We start from the raw sequence: 24,470 nt of genomic DNA, 5'->3' as shown, positions 1-24,470 counted from the left end.
TCTGGGGACTGTTTTCTAACTAAGGGCAACGGCCAACTAAATCTAGACTGCGAATGCTTATGTATCCTGCCCGAGTAGTTCTATATATGTGTGCCTGTGTTCGAGCTCTTTTGCTTGTAATGGATATGTTTTACAGTAACAAGAACACTGCAACAAAGAAAAAGAAATAGAAAGAGAGATTGAAAATTCTTGAAGAAGGTATATTAGCAACTTGAGTTTCTTGATGTTAACTTGACAAAATGAGAATATTTTCTTGATTCTGATTTTCTCTCTATATATTTCAAATGTTGCAGTCTTTTTTTATCGTCTTTCTATCAATATTTTCATTAGAGGGCGGTTTCTCAGTCGAGAGAATGGAGACAATAATAGATCCAAATCTCAACAACTCATCATCGTCACCAGCTTCCCCAGAACATCTGGTCTCAGTGGAGAACCCAAAATCTGAAAAGTCATTCTTATGTCTTGTTCAGTCATTTCAGAACCAGTACCCTCCTCGTTTTCCCAGAAAGGTACATGTACATATATATTTTTACTAGTTCTCTTTCTTTTCCACCCTTAATTTCCTCGGGAACAAACATACTAGTTAGATATGCTTTTGACTGACAATATTTCTTTTGTTCAGAAAAAAAAAAAAAAAAGCTAACGATGGTGAGTCTATATGTATAGGTGGTGGCAGAAGTAATAGCAACCTATTTACTGGTGTTTGTAACATGTGGTGCTGCTGCTATTAGTTCAGCTGATGACAAAAGAATCTCAAAACTTGGAGCTTCACTAGCAGGCGGGCTTATAGTAACCGTAATGATCTATGCAGTAGGACATGTTTCAGGTGCACACATGAATCCAGCAGTCACTACTGCTTTTGCTGCTGTTAGACATTTTCCGTGGAAGGAGGTAAAAATCCATCTTATTATCTAAAATTCAATCCAGGGTTGTCGTTTTCTCGTACTCGAGAAAATTTTCAAATAGTAATGAGACTGTCAGGAGTTGGATCCTGACTTCTTGCAGTCTGCTCTAGTAGAATTACTGTGGTAGTTTTTGGTTATTGTCCGCATTGAAATTCTCCTGGTTAGGTTTCATAGACAGGTAGACAATATAATTCCATGTACATCTGGTGACAGGAACATGACAATAATGCAATGGGCTAATTTAGACCCCATACTGAATAAATCCTTAGCTTTCATCATTTCAAATTTTCTGCTACCTTACTGTAACCACAATATAAATATGGATGTGGATTATTGAGAAAGAAATATTATTTATTTTTGGGGAAGAAAATTAAAAAAAAAAAAACTTATTAATTATAGATAGGGAAAAGGGTATTGATGGGCACATGTATAGATATAATTGATTCCCTTCTAACTACACTCATAAAATTGGTTGAGGAATGAACCAAACTAGAAGTCCAAACAGTTTAATATATGGATTGCTATTTTACAATATAATTTTAAAATAATTGCTCATGCATATGTTCTTTTATTCTTTGTTTAATAGAAAATTATCCATTTGCAGATCATCTATTTAAAACTATCAACTTGAACCATTTTTTTTATACTTTCCATCAATGAACTCCATAATTCTAGAGCGAAATGACAAATAAACAGTTAGAAATGAGAAGGGTTAGAATCAAAATTGAACAGTAATTGGAATAGGACACTAAATTTGATATCAAAATTTGCACAAACATAGAGATTTATAAAAGAAAAAAAAATCTCTTTAGGCATGTGAAAGTTATTATTATATTCTATTCATGGTTTTGTTATTTTTCACTTCAAAAGATTAAAGAGGTTGAATTTTGTTTCAGGTACCATATTATGCAGCAGCTCAACTAACAGGAGCAATTTCTGCTTCTTTTACATTGAAAGTGCTACTTCATCCTGTAAAACACATCGGCACCACTTCACCTTCAGGATCAGATTTTCAAGCTTTAGTCATGGAAATTGTTGTAACATTTTGTATGATGTTTGTTACTTCAGCTGTGGCAACTGACACCAAGGCGGTAAGTATCACAATAACATCCATCCAAAATCATGTATTTTCCTCATTTTACGTACTTTTTCTTCATCTTTTTTTTCTTTTCTTTTTCTTTTTTTTTTTGCAGATAGGAGAGTTAGCTGGTATAGCAGTTGGTTCTGCAGTATGTATAACATCCATATTGGCCGGGTAAGCCTAAGATTAACAAAAACAAAGTCAACAGTATCTTTTTGGGCCATTAAAAAATCGAAATAGGCGTATTACTTGGTGGAATTTCACGTAGCCTGCAATTATAGTACCAAAAACTGAGGGTCGAGATCTTGTGCCTAGCAGTGAACAAATATATACTCAACCACAGTAATGAACAATATTAAAGAAATTCTTTCTATGAGGCTTAATCATAAAAAGCATATATAATTTTCAATTGAGAGAAAATGAACATGGAGTATCTCTCTTATAGTATAGGAACTAAGGATGCGTACGCATATGATTTCAAGACAAGACAGGACATGACTAAATCCTCTTATTCTGTACTAAAAGAATTAACATCTTAAAGAAATGACCCACAAATTATTTGGAAGTTTTGACATCCTTATACATTAGAGTTTTTCTTTAAGAAAAATATACATATGTACATAGTCCCGAAATCTCATTATAGGATTCCCCCACCAAGACCAGAAACATTTAATAGCTGGTAACTAACAACCTGTCTAGTCATCTTCAGACCAATATCAGGCGGATCTATGAACCCAGCAAGGACGCTAGGACCAGCAATAGCTAGTGCATACTACAAGGGGATATGGGTATACATTGTTGGACCAGTGGTTGGGACATTGCTTGGATCATGGTCTTATAATTTTATTCGTGTAACTGATCAGCCACTCCAAGCAATTTCTCCACGTTCATTTTCTGCCAAGCTTCGGAGAATCAGAAGCACCAATGAGCAGCCTACTAATAAAGACCCCTTTGATGCCCTGTGAAAGAAGTGCCATTTTATTGTGTCAAAAGGGGAAAAGTAAGAAGGCTGCAACAAATGAGCTCAGCTCATGACAGTTTTCTTGTATCATTGTCTTCATTTTCTTGCTTTACTTAATAGCAACTCTGTACCATAAATAGAAAGTCTGCCTGTGTACACCTTCGCTACTTGTATCATCAGTTGAATAAATATAGTAGATGGAAAATAGGTAGCCTGTTAGGCACCATTCTCATATTTGGCTGACAGATTTCGAATTAGCAAAGAGAGGCATCATTACCAACTATTACATAAAAGAGGCATCATTACCAAAGCAAGCTCGATTGTGCCAAAAGACCATTACAGTGAAATGTCTATCTACAAAACAATTCCAAGGACGCTAATTAATGTGCACTATGCTTACCACAGGCACACACCTGCTGGACATTAAATATGTGGTAAAATAAAATATATTCCAAATAAATATCGAGTTGATATTTGCATAGTTGTAAGAATCTGGCCTGTACAAGAGGAACGGCGAGGGCGTAATGCAAAAATCCACATGCGCATCAAGCAGCATTTCCACACACCACAAAACTGCCAGGATTGATCGTAATGCTCTTAGTGCAGTTGTCAGTTTTGTAGATTCCAACAAGTCGATCAGCCAACTCAAACATGTTGTTTCTAAGGCTGCATATAGTCGGAAATTTTTTTTTAAGAAAATACACATCCAACAAAGATAAGTAAATATAGCATCAGAAGCAACAGCGATAATTCATTGTCAGCAGCTAGCCTACCTTATGATGATGAATTGTGCATCTTTTGTCCTGTCCTTCACATAATGTCCCACAATAGAAACATTCTTGAAATCTGGTAACCCATATGAACTACTCAAGTTAAAAACAACAGAGAATGCCAAGGAACTATAAAAAATACGAAATAAAGATTTAAGATGAGAAGTCCAATGAAAAATTACCTAGAGCAGCATCAATTTCATCCATTACATACAGAGGTGTTGGCTTGTAGTGATGAAGTGCAAAAACAAGAGCCAGTGAACTAAGAGTCTGAAGACAGTTGCAAGATGCAATGCTATTATAACCCAACATCTAAGAATATCTTCAACAACTCAAAACACTTGTATGGTAAAAAAGAATCGACAATTATTAGTATTAACCTTTTCACCACCAGATAAGTTGGCAATGTTTTTCCAGCTCTTCTTGGGCGGTCTGACACTGAAGACAACACCTTCAGAGAAAGGATCCAAAGAATCCACCAGCTCAAGTTCTGCATCTCCTCCAAGTGTAATCATCTGTGACAATACATCAAGATCGACACAGGTAAGTCCCGCGTACAGATTGGCAACCAAAACGTTTTATTAGATCATAGTTTAATTTAAAATCAGATTAAAGCGAAAAACAAAAAGGAGAAAGACCTAACCAGAAAACTGCATCCACAAACACCCAAATAAAAAGGCACAAACATGCATATACATTCCGACAATAACACATGAAAAATTCATCATCCTACCTGATACATTTCCTTTAACTTCAATGATATTGTATTGAATCCAGCCATGAACTCATCCAACCTGAAGCAATAACCAATTCAGATAAAGATAATAACATTAAGAGCATAACCAAAGTGTATAAATGACAATAATCTTGCCTTTTCTTTCGCCATTCATCATGCTGCTTTTTTATATCATCCCGCTGTTGAGTGACCGTGTTCAGCTCCTCAACTCGCCCATTGTACAATGAAACCTTTCCCCGATATCTGCAATAATAAGTACATTTTAAGCAGAGTATATTGCACAATGTCAATGTAAGAACCTGTGCATGAATTTTCATAGCAATTGAAACAGAAGATCATACTCTGAGATAGATTCCAGATTTGGATTCATCTCTTTTAGTTGGGCTTCCAGCAATGCTACCGTTTCCATGGCCCTTCTGAGGTCACAGGCTTTGGCAAGAGTCTCATCTGCCAAGGTTGCTTGAAGCTTTTCAGGGTCCACTAGATCTTTCTGAATTCTGCAACCAACAAGACAACATTAAAAATATATCATGATAATGCAGCCACAAATACTGATGACTTCTCCATAAATCCACATACTGCTCCATATGGTGCGTAAGAGCATTTTGTAAGTCATCGAGCTTTTTCTTGTAACCCTTTCCCTTCAATTCTAACTCCTTGTAGCATTTCTTCATATCTTGCAGTTTGTAGTCAGCATCAACCTGTACCATAAAATGACGAAAACCAACTGATTTAGTTTGTCATTTGACCAAAAACTAGTAACATAATAATTAAATTTATTGGCACAGTACCTCCGATGCCCGCAACTCATCCACAATTTTCTTCACATTTTCATACTCAGATTTTGCTTTATCTAACACTTCTTTATGTTGATCAATTAGCTGCCAATAGACAAGGCATTCAGCAAAAATGAAAATTCTTCCATAACTGAATTACCATGTTGAAACTCAAAGATTCAAAAAATAGACCTGCTGTGTCTTTTTATAATTCTCTTGAACTGCAAAAGCCTTTTCTTCTATTTCCTTGAAAACACTTTTCAGTTTTTCCTTCTCCTCAACAAATCGATCCTTTTCCTTCTTGGAGTCCTCAATCCCCTTAGTTAACTTCTTTATCATTTTCTGATTTGTCTCTATTTGAACCTTCTGTCGGTTGATCTCTGTGCTTGTCTTATCAATTTCCTGATTTATGCAGAGGATAAATTAGTACAAGCACTACATCTTAGTAATTTCAACATTTTAAAGTCATCTTAGATCTTACAGACTGAATCTTCTTGACTTTTGCCTTCTGTGCTTTCAATGTTTCACCCCCAGCATTTTCTATTTTATTCTGAAGCTCCAAAGCCTGTCAGCAGAGATGATTAAGCCTAAGTCAACTAAACTTTACTATCAGACTAAAATTATAGAACATTTGACATTATAGATACAGTCAATTATACATCAAGAACATCTAGATATTCAGAAGGGAATCAAAAATTTAAATGTGAATCAGAGACACGATGGATTCCTCATATACCTTCTCTTTCAGCTTTTTAGACCCTTGTGTAAGTCTGTCAATCTCCATTTCCTCTGAAGATATAATTTTCTTCAGTTCCTTAAGCCTATCAAGCTCATCCTTCTTTGGCTGTGATGCAGCCTCCAGGGAACCAAGTTGCTTCTCAAGATAACTATGTTCAGAATTCAAACTGTCAATCTGTTTGAGACGTAGTCATTTTAGATTTATTTCTTCTGCAGCAGCTAAAAAAAGATTGCATAAACTGCAACATACGTATTACCTCTTTCTGACTTTTGGCCAATTCCATCTCCATATGAGTAATTGCTTTTTCTGAGGCTTGGTAACTTCTCACTGCATCAATTATTTTTTGGCGGATGTCATTTAATTTGCCAACCATAGTAGAGAGCTCCTTCTCAGCATTTGCAACAACTTCTGCAGAAACGCTGGCAGATCGAATAGATGTGCCCATTTTACCACCACGTGGCTTGCTTCCCCCACCACTCATCGTACCAGATTTTTCAAAAAGTGCACCATCAAGAGTAACCACACGTCGGAAGTCCATGTTCCTACCATAAGCAATTCGTGTAGCCTATATATAGAAAACAAGAAGAATCTATTATTTTCCGGTCTAGAATTAGCGTACACTAGTTCAAAGTAATGGCGCAGGAACTTTAGAATCATTTAAAGATCCTTGAAGAACCTGCTCGACTAAACATGGCAAGAGATCAAAGCATATGGAATAGAACAAAAGATAATTCCTAATTTGAGGGCAATATTTGGAAATTTTAGAAAGTATTCTTTCAGCAGCTACAAAGCCACAGCTTCTGCCTGTTCAAGGTTTTGAATCACATAGTTTCTTCTATGAACAAAGACGAAACAAAAACAACCAAAAGTATAAAAACGCTTATAAGCTTCTGCAGCTGCATCTAATGAAACTAGTTCAGATGCCAAAAGATTAAGGGCATGTTCAGAGAGTGCTATCTACTCAGTCAACTAAGGCTTAAATTAACATAGTTGGATTAAGCTAAGTAGCTAAATGGATCCTTTTTTTCTGCATTCAACCAATTTTAGATCAAATCCATAGAATTTTCCTGCTAGGAAGAGCTACAATGAAGAAATTTTCCAGCATTTACATGGAAATAAACAATATTTAAAAATTTGTAAATATGAGCTGCATTAAGAAGCTAGAATCTACCTGATCCAGATCACTTGCTACAACAGTGTTACCCAAAGCAGCATAGAACGCAAGCTTCATCCTTTCATCCTGAACTTTAACCAAATCAAAAAGACGTGGAACTCCCTCAGGACTGGTTACTTTAGCCTTCAACTTTGGCAAGAGATCAACTTGCTTCTCCTGCATCGAAGAAATGGCATAATTGTTGAAGCATATAGCATAATGTACTTGACCAGTTAATCACATTCCAAAATAAGGCGTCTACCAAATCTAAGAACCCAATTGACCTTTATCTGAAATTCTGATGAAATGCTTAACAATTTCAGAACTATTGCTGCAAGCCCTTAGTTTCACATATGCAAAATAATGTCAAAATTCAAAAGTTGTTGCACAAACTTGCCGTCTAGACATTTCTATGCAATAGATGGAAGCCTCACTAAAATATATATTTTCTGCACGCACTAGTCATTGTTATCATCTAAACATTTCAGAAGCCACTTTTCATAGGTCAAATTTCGTAAGACAGCCTAAATTATGAGATAGACCGCAACAAGGAAAACAAATATCAAGTTGTTCATGCAAAATTGGCCAATTCAGCCATCAGATATCTTGTCCTGAGATTTTATATTCATTTTAATGGCAAAACTTTTCAGGCCAAAACACCCGACCCTTGTTCAGCAAGTTCTTGGAGGTGCTCAAAATAATTAAGAGCTACCATCTAGAATATGCAGTTAGTACCAATATCATGAAAGTAGCAACCCCAAGATTCTCTCTTCGTAGAAGCTCAACACATGCTTGGGCTGCAGCAGTTGTCTCCACCACAATATAGTCTAGTCCAGGACAGGCTGTTGATATAGCAACGTCATATTTTGCTGCAATGACAAAAATTAACAAGAATGTGAACGCATTAACCTGAAAGTGATACAAGGTAACACAAAAATGCAAACTTGTAAGTTATTAATCTGAAAATTGAGGAAAACAAAGTTTTCTTTAAATGTGGGAAAGACAAGTCTGTCAAACATAAAACAATTGGAACCTTGTATATCCATGACTGAAAAACTGAGGAAAATAAAGCTTTGTATGTATATATATATGTCAGGGAAAGACAAGTCTATCGAACATCAGACAAGATTAAAAGGAAAGAATAGACAAATAAGGAAAGAAGTGCTCTACTACAAACTTCACCTCTTGTTCTATGGAGGATATATTACAAAAAAGTTAAGTACATCAAAGAGGAAAGGAAGTCCTAATGATGCATGCCTCCCATGCAATTCCGCAAATTGAATTGAACAAATTTAGAATTATATTGTATGCTAAAGGACAATATGCCAAAAAGAATGTATTTAATCATAATCGGGCTTCCCATTAATCATCATTGAGGACACTCACCATTAATAGCACCTAAATCTCCCATCCGGCCGTATATTCCCTCTATCTTGTTAGATTCTTTTGCCTGCATAATTGCTCTCATAACTGAACCCTGACTTCTTTCAGATTCAACCGTAGATTTAAGTTCTGCAACCTTTTGTCTTGCAGCTTGTTCATGTGTAACCAATGCTTCTTGTTCTTTGATGCAATCCTGAAAACATAGAAGTGTTTGCACCACCTCCTACTTAGCAAAAGCATATAAGAATAACAAAGTTCAGATAGTTATCAGCATTTTACTTACTTGTTCCACATTATGGGCTTCTGATGCTACATGCTTGTGCTTTTCTATTTCACTTTGTAGTTTTTCAATGTCTGCAGTTTTTGTTTCAATTCTTCCCATAATAATATCTATCTGCTTTTTTGCGTCTTCAAAAGCTGCACGACCAGCTTCGTGCTGAAACAACCAACAAGCACATTTTTAGCCAAGTATAACATCCTTTGCAAAGTAATTCAGTAATTTTCACCAGTCAGCAAAGAGTATGGCAACATTGCAAACAATTGATTTAATTTCATATCTTTAATACTGGTGATATATAATAACTGATATAAATTACATATTTACTTAAGAACTCCATGCAACACTCTAAGGAGAACAGAAGTCTCTAGCATCAGCTCACAAGAGTTCTAGTACAACATGCTAAATTATCTTTTAAAAATTGAAATGCTAAGTATATCTACAGCGTATCATTGAGCATTTCCAATTAAATAAGATTCATGCACCATCTAGCCTCACCTTCTCACTCAAAAGCTTGCTTTCAGTACATGCAACTTCTACTTTTCCCTTGTGATCAATGAGTTGTTTTTCCCATGGTTCTAGTTCAGCACGAACCTTAACAAGCTCAGAGCGATGTCCTTCAGTTTCAACTGTTTGTCAACCAACATACGGAAACTTTACTTAGAAAGTATACACATGCTAAAAGAGAGTGGCAGACAAGAATGAGTAAAGAAATGCACTCTAAGCAGCTTATATCTCACTAATTTATATGTTAAAATAAGCATCTTAATATTAATAATAATAATTCATAAAAAGAAACCAAAAAGAATTTTCAATGTTTACAAACTAAAAGGAAAAGCCACAACCTTTAGCATTCTCTACTATATCTTCTAACACTCTTTCCTCGTCCACCAAGAGTTTTTGCAGCTTTGGAACATCATCCTCAAGTTTTGGAATCAAATTTGTTGAGTCCTCGCACTCCTTTGTTAGGTCGTCAATCTTTGATGAGTCCTGCATAGGAAGACAAAACATTTAGATGAATGTCCATTTTCAATTGCCAAAAAGCTCACCTTTCCCGTACCTTTTCGAGTTTATCTTCAAGTTTCTTGATCTTTTGCTTCTTGTGCTTCAAGTCCTCCCGATATTTGACATCCTGCCTTTCAAACTCCTTAAACTCCTCTTTACAATTTCTGAGATCACTGTCAAGTTCCTGATATATAAAAGATTTATTTCCATGTCGAAGGGGAAAAATTAAATATCATTAATAGGTAAACACATGCACAACCATATGGTTACCAAGATATAAAATACAAGCAGTACAAACCTCCTGTCTTTTCGCGTATTTCTTATGCACAGTCTCAAGCTCCTTCAAAGTTTTATGACTTTCTTGAATCTTCTCCCTAAACAAGATGACAAAAACTTGAACAAATTCCAACAAGCTTAGTCATGGAACAAACAAATTAAGTACTTTCATATCTAAACTAACCTTTCAGCACTTAAATTTTCTTCTAGGCTAGTAACATTTGCTTGCATTTCAACCATTTTTGCACCATTATCCTCATAAGCTAATTTTGTAGCTTTCTCTTGCCATTTCAAAAGTGATAACTCTTTCAGCATATAGGACTCTGCTTCATTCTTCACATCCTACACCACAGATGAAGAACAACAAACTTAATTAAACATATGTGGTGATGATCTAATGAAACACTAAAGTTAACAAGGTTAGTTATAACAAAGTAAACAAACCTCCAAGCTATCTCTTTCTTTTTCTGCTAATTTAACCATCTGCACTACCCCAGACCTTTTCTCATTAAGGGATTCCAGCCTATGAGAACATGAATGAAAGTAAGCAATGGGAACAAATATGAGAGTAAATAACATCAAATTACATTGCAAGTGCTGTTTAGGAAACAGTGACAATAAAATGCAGACAGTTTTTAGTCCTTAAGCAATGTAAAATCTAGAAAGCATAGGTTGGAATTTAAATAGAACTGAAGCCACCGCATCATTGCCAATACAGCTATCTTCCCTCCCCAAACACATGAAATTTAAACAGAATAAGCACAACCACATCATTGCCAGTACAGCTATCTTCCCTCCCAAACACCTAACCACCACCAATACCCGCCACTTTCATTTCTACCGCCATTATAGAAACCAATCATTGCCATGCCAGCATGTACAATGCCACCATGATGAACAATTGCTGTTATCACCTCACCACCATTTCCCAGTCAATGTTTCAGCAACCACCCTCATCACCCAACAGTATAGCTATGATCATGACCGTCATCACTCCACCATCACCATTGTTATTATCACTGCAATAGCTACCATCACCATCCAACTAACATTATCCACTGCAGTTTCAAACCACCCAGTCACCACAACAGTTTATTGGTACCATGCAACAAATTACCTTCTTTTTCAGTACTTCCCTGCCTGTATGTACTTTTTACTTTGAGCTTCTCATTATTATAACAGTTAACATAACTGATAATTTTCTCCCTGGGGTTTCACTTGAACAAATAACTAGTGTAATGCATACTCTCATCCAGAATTTGGATTCAGAATGTAGAAATAAGAGCATGTAGATATGTTCCTAAACTTAAAAGGGAAACAAAATGCTTACTCCTTAGATGATTCTTCAATCTTTTCAACATATTTATCAGTTCCAATTATGTCTTCCAAGTATTCAAGAAAACCTTCATCATGTGGTCCTTGTGCTTTAGGCTTCATCAATGAAATCTGCTCAACTTCTCCCTGAAATAACAGCAGCAAAATCTCAAAATCCAGACACCAAATTCTCGCTCAAATTACAATGGTATATTTCCAAAACACACCTGAAGAATAAGAAAACGGTTATTGTCGAGGTCAACCCCCTTCCCTTTCAGTTTCTTGGTGACCTCAGTAAAATTACTTCCACGATCATTGATGTAATACTTGGAAGAGTTATCACGAAATGCAACCCTAGTGATTACAAAATCACTCCGTGGAACAACTTCATAGTTCCCATCATCCTGATGGAGAAATCAGTTTGAAGATATGTTCATTTAAAACTTTGACAAAGGTACCTTTAAATCACTAAGACATGTAAGTAGTTACATGTAAACAAAATTTTAAAAAAATAATTACCAGATCTATAATTTCCTGAAAATGAACAGAAACACCAGCACTATCCAAATTCTGGTGATTTGTAGAGTTGTGAATAAGTTCAGAAACTTTATTAAGTCTCATCTGCACATTCCAATCAAGGCACAAGAGATTAAATGAAAGTTAAACCCTAAAACCGAACAACAACAAAAACTAATATCTACCCAAAGCAGTACTTCTTTGAGTAAAAATACAATGCGTTGAAAAATAGCTGAATTCTAGACAATGCGTTGAGTAAAAATACAAGAAAACGAGAAATTTATTACAGAACCTGCTTTGCTCGCTTTCCAAAAACAAACAGCATCGCGTCAATTACATTACTCTTTCCACTTCCATTAGGTCCGACTACTGCAGAGAAACTCTGAGGCGCAAAGCGAATTTTGATAAAATTAGATAACCGAAAGAGCTCTAATTTTTCATCTTTAGCCAAAGAGAGCCCAGAAATGAAACAAAACTGAAAATTAAAAAAGCCAAAGCGAAACCTTGTGAAAAGGACCAACGCGTTGTTCACCAGCGTAAGATTTGAAGTTCCTCATAACCATTTCTTTAATAAATAGCCTTGGGGGTTTATTTGAAGAACCAGTCGCTCCGACCGTGTCAGACTCGTTCGCCATGAACTCCTCGTCACCCATTCCCGAGTCAACTCGCTCTTTCCTCCGCTTCTCTTTGCTTTAACTTCAACTTTTTAGAAAATAAAAAAGAAATTACTTTTCAAAAATTCAAAAATGGCTTTCGGAAAATGAGAGCTTGTTTGGCGGGAATTTGAAATTTGTTTAGATACGCTGGGCTGTCGGATTGTAAATGGGACACTATTTCCGTAAGGAATAGCGTAATGCTGCCATATGTTACATTCTTTTTTTCTTTTTAGAAATTTGTGATGTGTTCCCTTAGGAATGGGACGCACACGGAGCCCAACTAACATAATTTAATTTTGGTCTAAATAATATCAAAATCACTGAAATTAGTTTGTTAATTGGTTGAATTGTAAACTTTAATAAATTTTTTTTATTTTTTATTTTTTTCATAAGATTTCTAACACTCCCTTCCAAGTAGGGCTGAGAAAAAAAATTATTTAAATCGAAACCGATTAAATCCAACTAAATTTATTGAATAATCAAATTGATGGTTTAAGTTTAGGCACTAATTTTTTTTATAATTATGATTTTTAGTTCGATTTTGATTTTTTAAACAAAAAACTGTGATTTTCAATTAACGTACTAAAAGTATTATATCTTATATATTTAATATAAATATATCTAAAATAACCTTATTTTCTTTTCTCATCAATATTGATAACTAAGAGCTACTTCCTTTATTTTTAGATTTAAATTTTCTCCTTATGATGGATATTCATAAAAGAAATTTTAAGCAACTTTGTATCCAAATATTTGGAATCTATATACTTTTTAAAATAATGTATTTTTAATGTTTGTTGCATATCTTGTACTGTAACTTTTAATTATACTTATTTCAGTTAGAATTATTGTTTTTACTCAAGATTTTCCTGAAAATATTTGTTGAATAATTGTAACGGTTAAAACCATAAACCAAGGTTAACCAGTCCGAGTAGATCAGTTATCGGTTAATTCGTTCATTCGGTTTGGTTTTGGTTTTAAGAATAAAAAATTAAAATGAATGATTCGATCTTAATTTTTAGTTAATAGTTCGGTTAGTCGAACTATGAGCACCTTGATCGGTCCAAATTATGTATAGATATTTAAAAGTATTTTAGAGCTTTAATGATATGTTTTTATATATAAAATGGTGAAAATATGTACTTTTACCTCACTTAAGCTTAATTGTCTATTTTTCGGAATATTTGCAAAAAGAGAAAAATATGGAGCTAAAAGAAGTTTAATGGGACATGTTCATATCAAGGTCTAAGATTAAGACGCATGGACTGCTAATTACAAGACCCAAGAGATATTTTAGTCATCTTATATAATTATTAGGATTTAAATTAAGAGTTATTTATGGGATAATATTTGGTAGAGATTAAGATACTTAAAGTCTTATCCATTAGATAATATTATATTAGGTATGCATCTCTAGGGAGACTTATATAGAGGATGACTCTTTTCTCTATATAAATCTCTATAAAATCTAATTAAAAAAATAGGAGAGTTTTCTCCTACTTGCTCTCTACACCTGCCACTATTATTCTCTCCATAATTCTTTACAGTTTTCCATAAAACACTTTAGTTTAGTTTTCATTACTTTTTTTAAGATCTAATGAGTTTTTCAAGCAGTGGAGACTGAGGATCAATTTTCTTCCTACTTAAAGAAATTCTGAATTTATAAGGATTTATTATTTTTTGTCTTTCTATTTAAATACCATGATCATTGGATTAAATATGTTAGGCTAGTTTTCATAAGTGTTTAGTTTAGCATTTTAACTTATGTATGAATCTTGTTATTTATTTATTTAATGAATGATTTCTTTAATTTCATATATTTATTAGTTTCATCTATAATTATTGGTTGACCATAATATCAATTTAGTAGTAATATTTTGTATGAAAATCTTTAGGTTAAAAGTATTAGAAACATCATCTTTACTTTAATCTATGTTGGTATAAGAAACTTAAGTTGCATCATTAGCTTGAGTGATTTAGGAAAAAAGGCACATCAACATCTGATTCATTAGATCTAGGCTTAAAGTAAACAAGGAGATTACTAAATAAATGACTAGACTAAATACTATTTTAGCATATAGTCTTAGATCATAAGCATTTGCATTTGCATTGCATATTTATTTATTGTTTAGTTACTTTACTTTATGAATATTACTCTCTTAACATACTGATTTAGACAGTTTAGATTTACTTTTATTATTTTGTATTGATAATTAGTCTTTATAATAAGTGGCCTCATAGTTTCTTGAGTCATCGACCTCGTGGTAAACTTACCCTTACTATAGGAATAGTTCGTACACTTGTGAGTACTAAAAAAGACACATCACACTCCTATTATTAAGTGTAATTAGAATTTGACTTTGACTTTCATATGTCAATTTGAAATTAATCTCTCCCTGGAACATGAAGTTTAATTGAAATACAGTAACACTATCGAACCAAATTGTTGGAATTAAACATTCATACAGAAGCTAGTAATTAAAAATTTGAGCCAAACCTACTCTAGTATCATATTAAATCTTTAATTAATTGATTAATATAGGAGTTAAATCAACGAGTAAGTATAAGGACCAACTAATAGAATTGGGTTTGGACTAGTTCTAACGGATTCTTATAAAAGGATTTTGGACTATGTAGCTATGTTGTTCGGTCTAAGTATTGACATGCATCAGATATTGATGCGTATTTTTCTAGAATAATTTATGTTCATTAAGTTTGTTTTAAATATTTATTAACTTATGTTCATCAAATATGTACTGAATGTTCATTATTTAAATGTTAAATATTCATTGTTTGTTAGTTTAATTTTATTAGAAACTATATGTGTATCATGGTATAAATATTTGTAGGATAATTTTAGCTTAACTGTTTTTTTCTGACTGAATGAGAATTTATATTATGTAATAATATATATATATATATATATATTGAATCAATTAATGAATATGGTGTTCATTAATAATTTTAATATCCATTAATCAACTAATGATTATTAATATTTAATCATAATATAGATCATAAGCTTCACTAACGGACCTCACAAACAATCCCAAATAAATTAATAATAATAATTTTAATAATCAATTGTTAAAAGAATAAAAATAATAAACATTATAACAACATTATATGAAAATTAAATATACATATAACAAACACTAAAGTAAAAGTGACAAATATTATAATAAAATCATATGAATATTAAATATACACGTAATGGATATTAAAACTACAATTGATAAATATAATAACGATATTACATAGATATTAATAAAAAAATAATGAACATTAAAAATAAAAATAATGAACACTAAAGGAACGTTACAACTACAAGCGATGAATAAAAAACATACAATTACATTACATTAACATTAAATATATATGTAATGAACATTACAACTACAAATAATAAACATTATGATGACATTACTTGAACATTAAATATACACGTAAATGAACATTATAACTACAAGCGATGAATAAAAAATTATAATAACACATGATAACTAATAAATAAATTAACATATGTATAATTTTTAAGAATATAATGATGGCACTACATGATATGTATATTAAATATACATATGACAAATGATGAACATTAATTTTAAAAAAATCATCCTAAATATACTTAATTTTAATTAATTTTATATTTATCAACTTTTTAATTACCAAATAATTTCAAAAAATTAAAAATTAATTAATTTAAAGAAATCATTATAGATCTATTTAATTTTAATTTATTTTACTTACTAATTATTTGACATATAAATTTTTTATGTTAACATATATTTATTTATTTTTAATACATATAGTTCGAGTTTATGTATAAAAAGTCACGAAAGATATTAAAAAAATTTAATATATTATTATTTTAAAATATTAAAAATAATTATAATATATAAAATCCTATTTAATTTTATTTATAACTCATTTATATTATTATAAATTAAAATAATTACGACAGTTTTACTAGGTAAAAATCAATTTTCATAAATATAAAATTTTATTCAATATATTTTTTTAATATAATATTAACTTTATAATTTATTTTATCATAATTTAGAGAAAACTAAAAAAGCAGATATTATTGTCCCGCCCGTATCGCCTGCCATTAGGCCCTAGTGCAAAGTAGTCGGAGTGCAGGTTATAATTTGTCAATTATAGCTCAAACTCAATTCTATTAATTGAATTCTACTATTACTTGTTTTTTTAATTCAAACTTTAATCAATTAATTGAAATTTTTAATAATATATGTATATATGTATGTACTTGTTCCAAATTCATTTAAAAAATTACATTTATTATTTGAATCCATTTCAAATTTAAATAGCTACTCTTATATGATATTGGAATACATCTAATTTGTATAATATATTTAGCTTTAAATAAATTTTATAAATATTTAACTAGATAGTGATTATATATTAAATACCTATTTATATCAATATTCGGATAGTTGAACATGTATTCATTTATAAAATTTATTTATACTAATTAAATTTTTTAAAAATAGTAAAAACAAAAATATTAGAAATTAAACTAATAAAAAAATATCAAATTCAAAATTATGAAATCTAAAAAATTAAACATTTAATATATAATACATTTAAATGAATCCATTCTAAATTCATTTACAATTATTAGAATTGTTTGTATTAGAGTTCCAATAATTGAGAAGCTAGAAAAAGTCACCCCGGTGCCATCCCTACTTCCGCTTATAGCCTCAGCCCCTTCATCATTCCAAAGTAGAGAATTTAAAGTGATTGTCTCGTCCCAAACTAATTCTCAAAGGTTCACTGTTAAAGGTCTCTTAGCAGAGGGGCAACGTTGAATGACTGTTGCTGCCTGCCTCAATAATTCCCAATAGAAGACAACTGAGGATTTAGTGAAGAACATGTTCAACTAGATAAAGTTTTCACTTTTAATCATTTTACCAACTAAAAACATCCCACTAAAATGTTAAATGATGGCGCCATGACCCATGATGCATGCTTGTGGATAGCTACTTTTGTTTTTCCCCTTTCTAAAGAGGTAATACACCTGCCATGTGCATTTCTATTTCTTTATCCTTTTCAGGTTTTCAAGATTCAGTTTTGCAAATTGACTTAGCTGCTGCATCTAGACATGCTAACTTAATAATCCATGGGTGGTGTAGGTATTTCCAATTAATGTTTATCCAATTTAAACCAGAGCTTACCAATTTTTCCATTGCTTAACAAAATGGGACTCATGAGCTTGATGAATGAATCATCACTTCAATTTTCACTTTCTGAAAAAGTGATCTCAGATCTGATATTACTATTGCCATCAAGCCAATTCAATCATGAGTGCACATGGGAGGAGAGATTCAAATCTGGATAATACATGGCCAGACCAAGTGACACAAGTTCAAATTATAATAAACCATGAAATTCATTGATAATTTAATAATAGATCAGCCACTCTCATTTAGAGAAGACAACTCAAGGAGTGGCTTGAAATTACAAAATTCCAACACAGCTTAATGAGAAAACAAGATACATAAGAGTATCAATATAGTTAGCAGATGGTACTACAAATACTTAATAATTTAGTATAGTAGCGCTAACAATAACAATAATAATAAGAATAAAATGGGAATACTTAGGATGGGAGAATAAAGGGAAAATCTGATCAGGGGCACTTGGGTCCTCCTTCCTTAGTCTTCCAGTTGTTGTAGCAAGGGCACACTGCTTTATTACCGTAATACCCTGGTGGCACACACAAGCACTTTCTGCAACACTTCTGACAGAAGAACATGCATGGCTTGTGGTATTGAGTCTGGCTGCATCTCCTCGAGCATTGTGATGGGCATTCTGGTCATTTCACAAAACATAGTTTAAAGAGAAACATTATAATTACTGCTTTCTCAATTAGTCAAAAAGATCCCAGAAACCAAGGCTTATTTTCCTGGTTCAGTAAAACCTCAAGAATATGACAACAGTCAAGAGCAAGTTTGACTTGGGGCAATATCGGTCATTTTTTTGATTCTTGAAGGGTATGAATGGGATTTACATTTAAGTGAAAATTAACTTTTGTAGAATCAATTCTTGATCGTTTGGAAATAAAGAAAATGAAAGAAAAGAAAGTGAGAGATCCATAGCAAGAAAAGAAAATGCAGGCACTTACGGAAGCTCTTGAGACTTCCTGGTCCATAATGTTTCTGAAATCATAACAAACAGCACCATTAGAATGTTAAAAGAATGCTGCAATAATTTTTCAAGAATGATGTAATCTTAATCACATTCAGATACCCACATTATCTTTCTATAGCAAGAGAAGAAAAGAAACTCACTTGATCATAGTGGTGTCCTCCATGTCCATGAGATGCCATAACCTGCAAAAGAAAACAAAACCAAAGAAAATGTCAAAAGTTCCTTTCTTCTAACTAGTTTTTGCCACATTTCTTTCTGTTTTGGGGTCTCAAGAAAGGATCTTTACCAAGGTTTGGAGCATGGAAATGGCAATGAGTGCCAAGAGAAACACAGCAATAAACTTAGCCATGGCCTTTGCTACAAAGCAAGTCCCTCCTCAATACAGAAACACACACCAGAAGAGTAGTACTAAGTGATGGCAAAAGAAGAAGAGGGGATTGCTTGAAAATGCCCTTGGCCTGCAGGGTATATATAAGGGCTTGGGCCAAGAGCTAATAGTTAGATGTGATCTTTTTACATGGGTCATTATATGTTATGGGGTGAAAAGAGGGGATGGATACCTGTACTAAAGCACATGTAACAGTACACATGATATACTGGTTTTTCCTTTTTGCAATTTCCATGTTGGCTAGAGAAAAGCTTGAAATTTCCTAGTAAAATTTGGAGTAAATGGAAGATTGCTCAATCGATCAATCCCTATGTAAAAAGCAATTCAGTGATGGGCCAGAGATTTGTTAACTTTATTTGTAAAGTCTTCAGATTTTTCTTTTTTTGATGAACAGAGAGATTTGTCATTCTTGTGGGATCTTGGTTTCAATGCAAATGCATTTGGTGTTAATAGAAATCATTAAAAATTTGGTGAGTGTAATGTTTTTGCTTAGAAGAGAAAATGAATTCTAAAAGATTACTACTCTTCACAGTGTTTAATATGAACGAATTTTATGAGTTTTCTTGCAATTTATTTCTAAATTTAAATATACTAATATGTTTCATCTAAATAAATAAATCCTGCCTCATTAAATTTATCTAATTAATTATTACTAAATTAAATTAAAATAAATATCAAATTTGATAAAAGAATTTAATAAATTTAAAATTTATGAATATTTTTTTTATCTAAGTACTTTTAACTCAAATACCTTATTTATCTTGTTTCTCTTTCTTTTTTCTCTATTTCTTTATTATTTTAATCACTTTAAATAAAAATATAAATATTACAAAATAATATATATATGAAATTAAATATATTTAAATTAAATTCTATTTTTATTATACAATATATTAAGTTAACTGCAATTAAGTTTATAAAAACTTATCTATAAACTAAATTAAATTTAAATAAAATCTAAATAAAACGCAACCTTGTTACAGTAAAATCTCTCTATAATTATACATTTAAGACCAAATAAAATTTATGATTATTAAAATGAGATTATAACTTAATGGAAGTTTGAGCACTAAATTTTTCTTTTGAACTTAATAGTTGATTTTATTAGTGAAATGATAATAATCAAACATATTTTATTATATTATATAAATAAGATTAATAAAGCAAAATAATACTACTGTAAGACAAAAAATAATATAAGATATGTTTTTTAAAATAATATATAAAAAATATTTTCTTAAAATAAAATTTAAAAATTTATAATTTATTATAATAAATAATTTTTAAAAAAAATTAGAATTGTAATTTTTTTATAATTATTCAGAAAACATTTTTATATAGCAATATCATTATAAAGATGTTTTAGTATATAAAAATAAAAGTCAAATGTGGCTCACTAACCTTTAAATGAAGTGATAATAAATCCTCTGTCCAATGATTAATAAATATCTATGAATGCGTAATACTGAAAGAAAAAAAAACATTCTTCTTTTTCTTTTTCCTTTGGTCATATAAAGTTTTGATTTTATTGTTTAAGGAATTTTAAGAGTCGTACTTCGGTTCATTCATTTGTTTTCCTGTACACTCTATTGAAATAAAGGATAATGGATATTACTGCAAAAGGAAATTGAAGTTTACGACTAAGTACATATGCAAAAATAGATGCAAAGTGGGTTAGTAGGAGGACTTTAACTAAATAATTATTCCTGATTATCCACTGATGCTTGCTCCTTAAACATTATTACAATGCGTGTGGTTGAAAAATTAATTAATGGTGTCTGTAGTATTTTACTTCTAAAATTCTTCTATTACTTTAAATAATGAATAAATTTTTTATTATAATAAATATATATATTTTATAAATCTTATTTTAGAAAAATATTTTTAACATAGTAATATTTTTATATATATTTTTAGAAAATATATATTATGTTATATATTTTATTTTATTTTTTATTTTTTAATTTTATTTATATAATATAATAAAATATTAATTTTTCATCTCTGATTACTAATATTTTATTAATAAAATTAAATATTAAATTAAAATTTAAGTATTCAAATTTATATTAAAATATAATTTTTTTAATTATAAATTTTATTTAATTTTAAGTATATAACTATATCGGTATTTTACTCTATACGTAAAATTTTTAGAGAATGACCATAGAATTATTTAATAAGTTTACAATTTCTTTTCAAAATTTGTTGTCCTTTCCATATATGAAATCACTGAATTATTGTTGCAGCGGTTGAAAATTAAAGTTGTTTGTTGGCATTAATAAATAACATTGAATTCCAGTGGTGGATGAATCAGTACTTGTTCCTAATGTATAGATGACCTTGTGCGTACATGGAATGCAAAGAAATAAATTGGGGGCAAGTAATTTCCGTTATTTATATTTTACTTTTAAATTTAATTTTGAGACTTGAGATTTTAGGAAAATCACTGACATAGATTTAATACTTAAAGCTTCAAATCTGGTAAAAGAAAATGTAATATCTCAGTTTAAAAACATGATTAGTATTTAATAAAAAGATAAATTAAGAAATTGGAATGAAATAAAATAAAATAAAAGAATAAATGACGGTGCATTGAAGAGGAGAGAGGGAGAGGTAGAGTTAGTTGTGGATAAAGGGCCCATTTAGCGACAAATAAGTCAACAGCATCCAATTCTTTTTTCTCAAAGCAGTTATTTTATTTTTTATTTTCATATAAAATATTCACCAAAAAGGTCATTATAATTAGAAAAGGTTTTGTCGCACTCCATGTGCTGCTGCTGGCCAAAGCACGTGACCCAAAGCTGCGCCGGTTTGACAAAAGTGCGCACCCTGCGGCACATAATTCAATCCAGCCCACCCTCGATTACCAAATGTTGGAAAGGATAATACAGATATGCATATTACTATTCTTTTTAAGCATTGGAGGATTTTTTGTGTCAAGTTTTATCAAATGCGATATTACCTCATCATTGTACCAAAATATTAGTTATAATCTTTATAAATTACTAATCGGAAAGGAATATGAAAAATAAATTAATTAACTTTTTTCAATGAAAAACATAAGATATATAAATGTTTAATTATATTCAAAGCAAGTATATTTTCCATTATTTGTTGCTATTGTGCATATTTCCCATTATATATATAATGCTAAATATCTTATTAACTCTTTTTACACCTTTCCTGCTTAATGCAGCATGCATTAATTTTACAAAATTATCTATCAATTTTAAAATATTAAGAAAATTTATAAAAAAAATAATAGATGACACATCACATGAATAAAAGACCAAACAAAAAAAAAATGTACTAATAGCATTATTCTTTCTCTCACTATATATACTAATATTACTTATGACACACGTTATTCACGTAAATTATTATTATAAAAATTTCCATATAAGTTATTTAATAAATTAGTATATAATATAATATTAAATAATAAATAATTATGCTAATGAAGTATTATAATAATAATAATACATGGATTAATATGTTAATAAAATAAAATTAAAAGTATTATATATTTTTCTATAATTTTTTATCTTCAATTTTTATAAAAATTTATATTAAATTATTTGAATCATAGATGTACAAATAGTATAATATATAGTAAGTCATTAATTTCTTATAGAATTAGAAATGTATTTAAAACTATCATAGAATTGAATTAGATTAATTCTATTAGGATTAGGATCCATATAGAATTAAGATAAGATTAGTAAGGTATTTTAATATATTCAAATATTTTCTCCTTCGTACTATATATATATATATATATATATATATATATATGCACAAAGGGATGGGAAAATTCTAAAGTGACAAAAATACTCATATAATTAAATAGTAATAACTAATTTTATCCTATTCTAATTTTATATGTAATTAATTTAACTTCATAATTCTATTTCTATCCTAATCGTATGTGTAATTAATTTAACTTTCTAACTCTAATATAATTAATTAGTGATTAACTTTCTAATTATGATAGAATTAATATAATTCAATCTTAATCCTATAATAATTCAATTTACATTCCTAATCCTATAAAAAATTGATGAGTTACTATATACTGTACTATATATACCTATAATAGAGTTCAAATAATTGAATATAAATTTTTAGAAAAATTGAAAATAAGAAGTAATAGAAAAAACGTATGATACTTTGAATTTTATTTTATTGACATATTAGTTTATATATTTTTATTATTATAACACTTTATCAATATGATTATTTACTGTTTATTATTATATTATACACTAATTTATTAAAAAATTTATATGAAATTTTTTTATAAAACTGACTAAAATAATTTTATGACTAATTAATAATTACTAACTTTATCATTTTCTAATTCTATATGTAATTAATTTAATTTTCTAATTCTAATAGAATTAATTAGTGATTAATGATTAATCTATTTCAATCTTAATACTATTATAATTTTATATGTATTTATGTTCTAATCCTATAACAAATAATTTTTAATAATTAAATATTTTTAGTAAATATTATATTATATTAATTTATTAAATATTTTATATTATAATAATTTAGTATATTTTTATTAATTTTAAATAATAAAATATATATTAATTATTTAATATTAAAATATAAAATATTTATTATATATAATATGTATATAATATTCTTATTAACTATGATACATATGTCAGACTTTTGAAGCGGTGAGAAGAAAAAAATGGAAGAAAGAAACAAAGAAAAAGGGAGACAGACATCAACATTGGGTGCCAGCAAATAAAAAGGGCCAAAAAGCTGTCCATTTGAATTTCCTTTTCTTGCCATGCGAGTCCACAATCAGCTCCGTTAGAGATTAGATAATAAGGAGAATACAACAAAGTCTTCATGTTCAAACTTTACATCAATTCATATCCATATAATATTTTAAAATTTTCATTAAATTCAACATTATAGGATACTTTTTAATAAGTAGGTTCGTGTTTTTAAAAATAAGGAAAGAAAGTTAAAAGAAAAGACAAAAGGAAAATATTTATCATTTTATATTTAGTTCTATAAAATTAATTATTAAGAGAAAAATTAATTAAATTTTAAATTATTTCATTATACTATAGGTATAAAAATGATAAACAATCAAATTTTTAGCTTTTCTCTATTAATTGAAATTCTTTTATATATTAAATTAAGATATAATTAACTTTGAATTTTATAGAAAAACTACAAAATTATAATATCTTATTCTCTTTTTTAAATTTTAATAATTAAATATGATTAAAATCAATTATTTTTTTATTTCTTTTTATATTTTAAAATACTAAAAAGAAGAAGTATACAATTGAGAATGTACTGCGCTCCACCTATTGAGAGTTTAG

The 24,470-nt window shown here is 30.1% G+C and overlaps 3 protein-coding genes across 4 annotated transcripts; 1 reads left to right on the top strand and 2 right to left on the bottom strand.

The window, feature by feature from the left end:
* The first annotated feature begins 24 nt into the window (after positions 1-24).
* Positions 25-3,179, top strand: LOC8261018 (aquaporin NIP2-1). Its single transcript, XM_002534371.4, has 6 exons — positions 25-198; positions 294-509; positions 667-891; positions 1,802-1,996; positions 2,099-2,160; positions 2,696-3,179. Exons 2-6 carry the CDS (start codon positions 354-356, stop codon positions 2,949-2,951), a joined length of 894 nt encoding a protein of 297 aa, XP_002534417.1. The 5' UTR covers positions 25-198; positions 294-353; the 3' UTR covers positions 2,952-3,179.
* On the bottom strand, positions 2,477-13,078 carry LOC8261017 (structural maintenance of chromosomes protein 4). 2 transcript variants are annotated; one of them, XM_015728482.3, is made up of 29 exons: positions 12,396-13,078; positions 12,185-12,274; positions 11,896-11,997; positions 11,604-11,780; positions 11,393-11,523; positions 10,507-10,585; positions 10,247-10,404; positions 10,085-10,160; positions 9,842-9,970; positions 9,627-9,771; positions 9,280-9,410; positions 8,788-8,940; positions 8,508-8,697; positions 7,857-7,990; positions 7,140-7,298; positions 6,225-6,533; positions 5,966-6,142; positions 5,711-5,794; positions 5,422-5,631; positions 5,245-5,334; positions 5,033-5,154; positions 4,795-4,950; positions 4,589-4,696; positions 4,451-4,511; positions 4,098-4,232; positions 3,900-3,987; positions 3,721-3,793; positions 3,445-3,613; positions 2,477-2,945 (listed from the first exon to the last, which is right to left on the bottom strand). In XM_015728482.3, the coding sequence occupies exons 1-28, from the start codon at positions 12,543-12,545 to the stop codon at positions 3,493-3,495; spliced, it is 3,738 nt and encodes a 1,245-aa protein (XP_015583968.1). In that variant the 5' UTR covers positions 12,546-13,078; the 3' UTR covers positions 2,477-2,945; positions 3,445-3,492. The 2 variants fall into 2 exon arrangements, with proteins under 2 accessions (XP_015583968.1, XP_015583967.1); XM_015728481.3 differs by having other exon boundaries at positions 2,477-3,613; positions 12,396-13,076.
* A 4,864-nt stretch (positions 13,079-17,942) lies between these two features.
* LOC107262657 (gibberellin-regulated protein 4) lies at positions 17,943-19,193 on the bottom strand. The gene is made up of 4 exons (XM_048373515.1): positions 19,009-19,193; positions 18,863-18,904; positions 18,697-18,730; positions 17,943-18,383 (listed from the first exon to the last, which is right to left on the bottom strand). Exons 1-4 carry the CDS (start codon positions 19,069-19,071, stop codon positions 18,202-18,204), a joined length of 321 nt encoding a protein of 106 aa, XP_048229472.1. The 5' UTR covers positions 19,072-19,193; the 3' UTR covers positions 17,943-18,201.
* Positions 19,194-24,470: the final 5,277 nt, after the last annotated feature.

The sequence above is a fragment of the Ricinus communis genome, chromosome 5 (genome assembly GCF_019578655.1).
Source record: "Ricinus communis isolate WT05 ecotype wild-type chromosome 5, ASM1957865v1, whole genome shotgun sequence".
NCBI classification, from domain to species: Eukaryota; Viridiplantae; Streptophyta; class Magnoliopsida; order Malpighiales; family Euphorbiaceae; genus Ricinus; species Ricinus communis.
Note: the sequence above shows the minus strand (reverse complement) of the source record. Positions and strands in the feature narration are given on the sequence as shown.

What these genes read in the sequence shown, in the direction of transcription:
- LOC8261018 (XM_002534371.4), top strand. Translation starts at nt 354, where the DNA reads ATGGAGACAATAATAGATCCAAATCTCAACAACTCATCATCGTCACCA. An exon ending in GACATTTTCCGTGGAAGGAG is followed by an intron (nt 892 to 1,801) that starts GTAAAAATCCAT and finishes ATTTTGTTTCAG; the next exon opens with GTACCATATTATGCAGCAGC. An exon ending in TGGCAACTGACACCAAGGCG is followed by an intron (nt 1,997 to 2,098) that starts GTAAGTATCACA and finishes TTTTTTTTGCAG; the next exon opens with ATAGGAGAGTTAGCTGGTAT.
- LOC107262657 (XM_048373515.1), bottom strand. Translation starts at nt 19,071, where the DNA reads ATGGCTAAGTTTATTGCTGTGTTTCTCTTGGCACTCATTGCCATTTCC. An exon ending in GAGGACACCACTATGATCAA is followed by an intron (nt 18,731 to 18,862) that starts GTGAGTTTCTTT and finishes TTATGATTTCAG; the next exon opens with AAACATTATGGACCAGGAAG. An exon ending in AGGAAGTCTCAAGAGCTTCC is followed by an intron (nt 18,384 to 18,696) that starts GTAAGTGCCTGC and finishes TGAAATGACCAG; the next exon opens with AATGCCCATCACAATGCTCG.
- LOC8261017 (XM_015728482.3), bottom strand. Translation starts at nt 12,545, where the DNA reads ATGGGTGACGAGGAGTTCATGGCGAACGAGTCTGACACGGTCGGAGCG. An exon ending in AATACGCGAAAAGACAGGAG is followed by an intron (nt 9,971 to 10,084) that starts GTTTGTACTGCT and finishes TTTATATATCAG; the next exon opens with GAACTTGACAGTGATCTCAG. An exon ending in AGATTTAGGTGCTATTAATG is followed by an intron (nt 7,991 to 8,507) that starts GTGAGTGTCCTC and finishes TTGTCATTGCAG; the next exon opens with CAAAATATGACGTTGCTATA.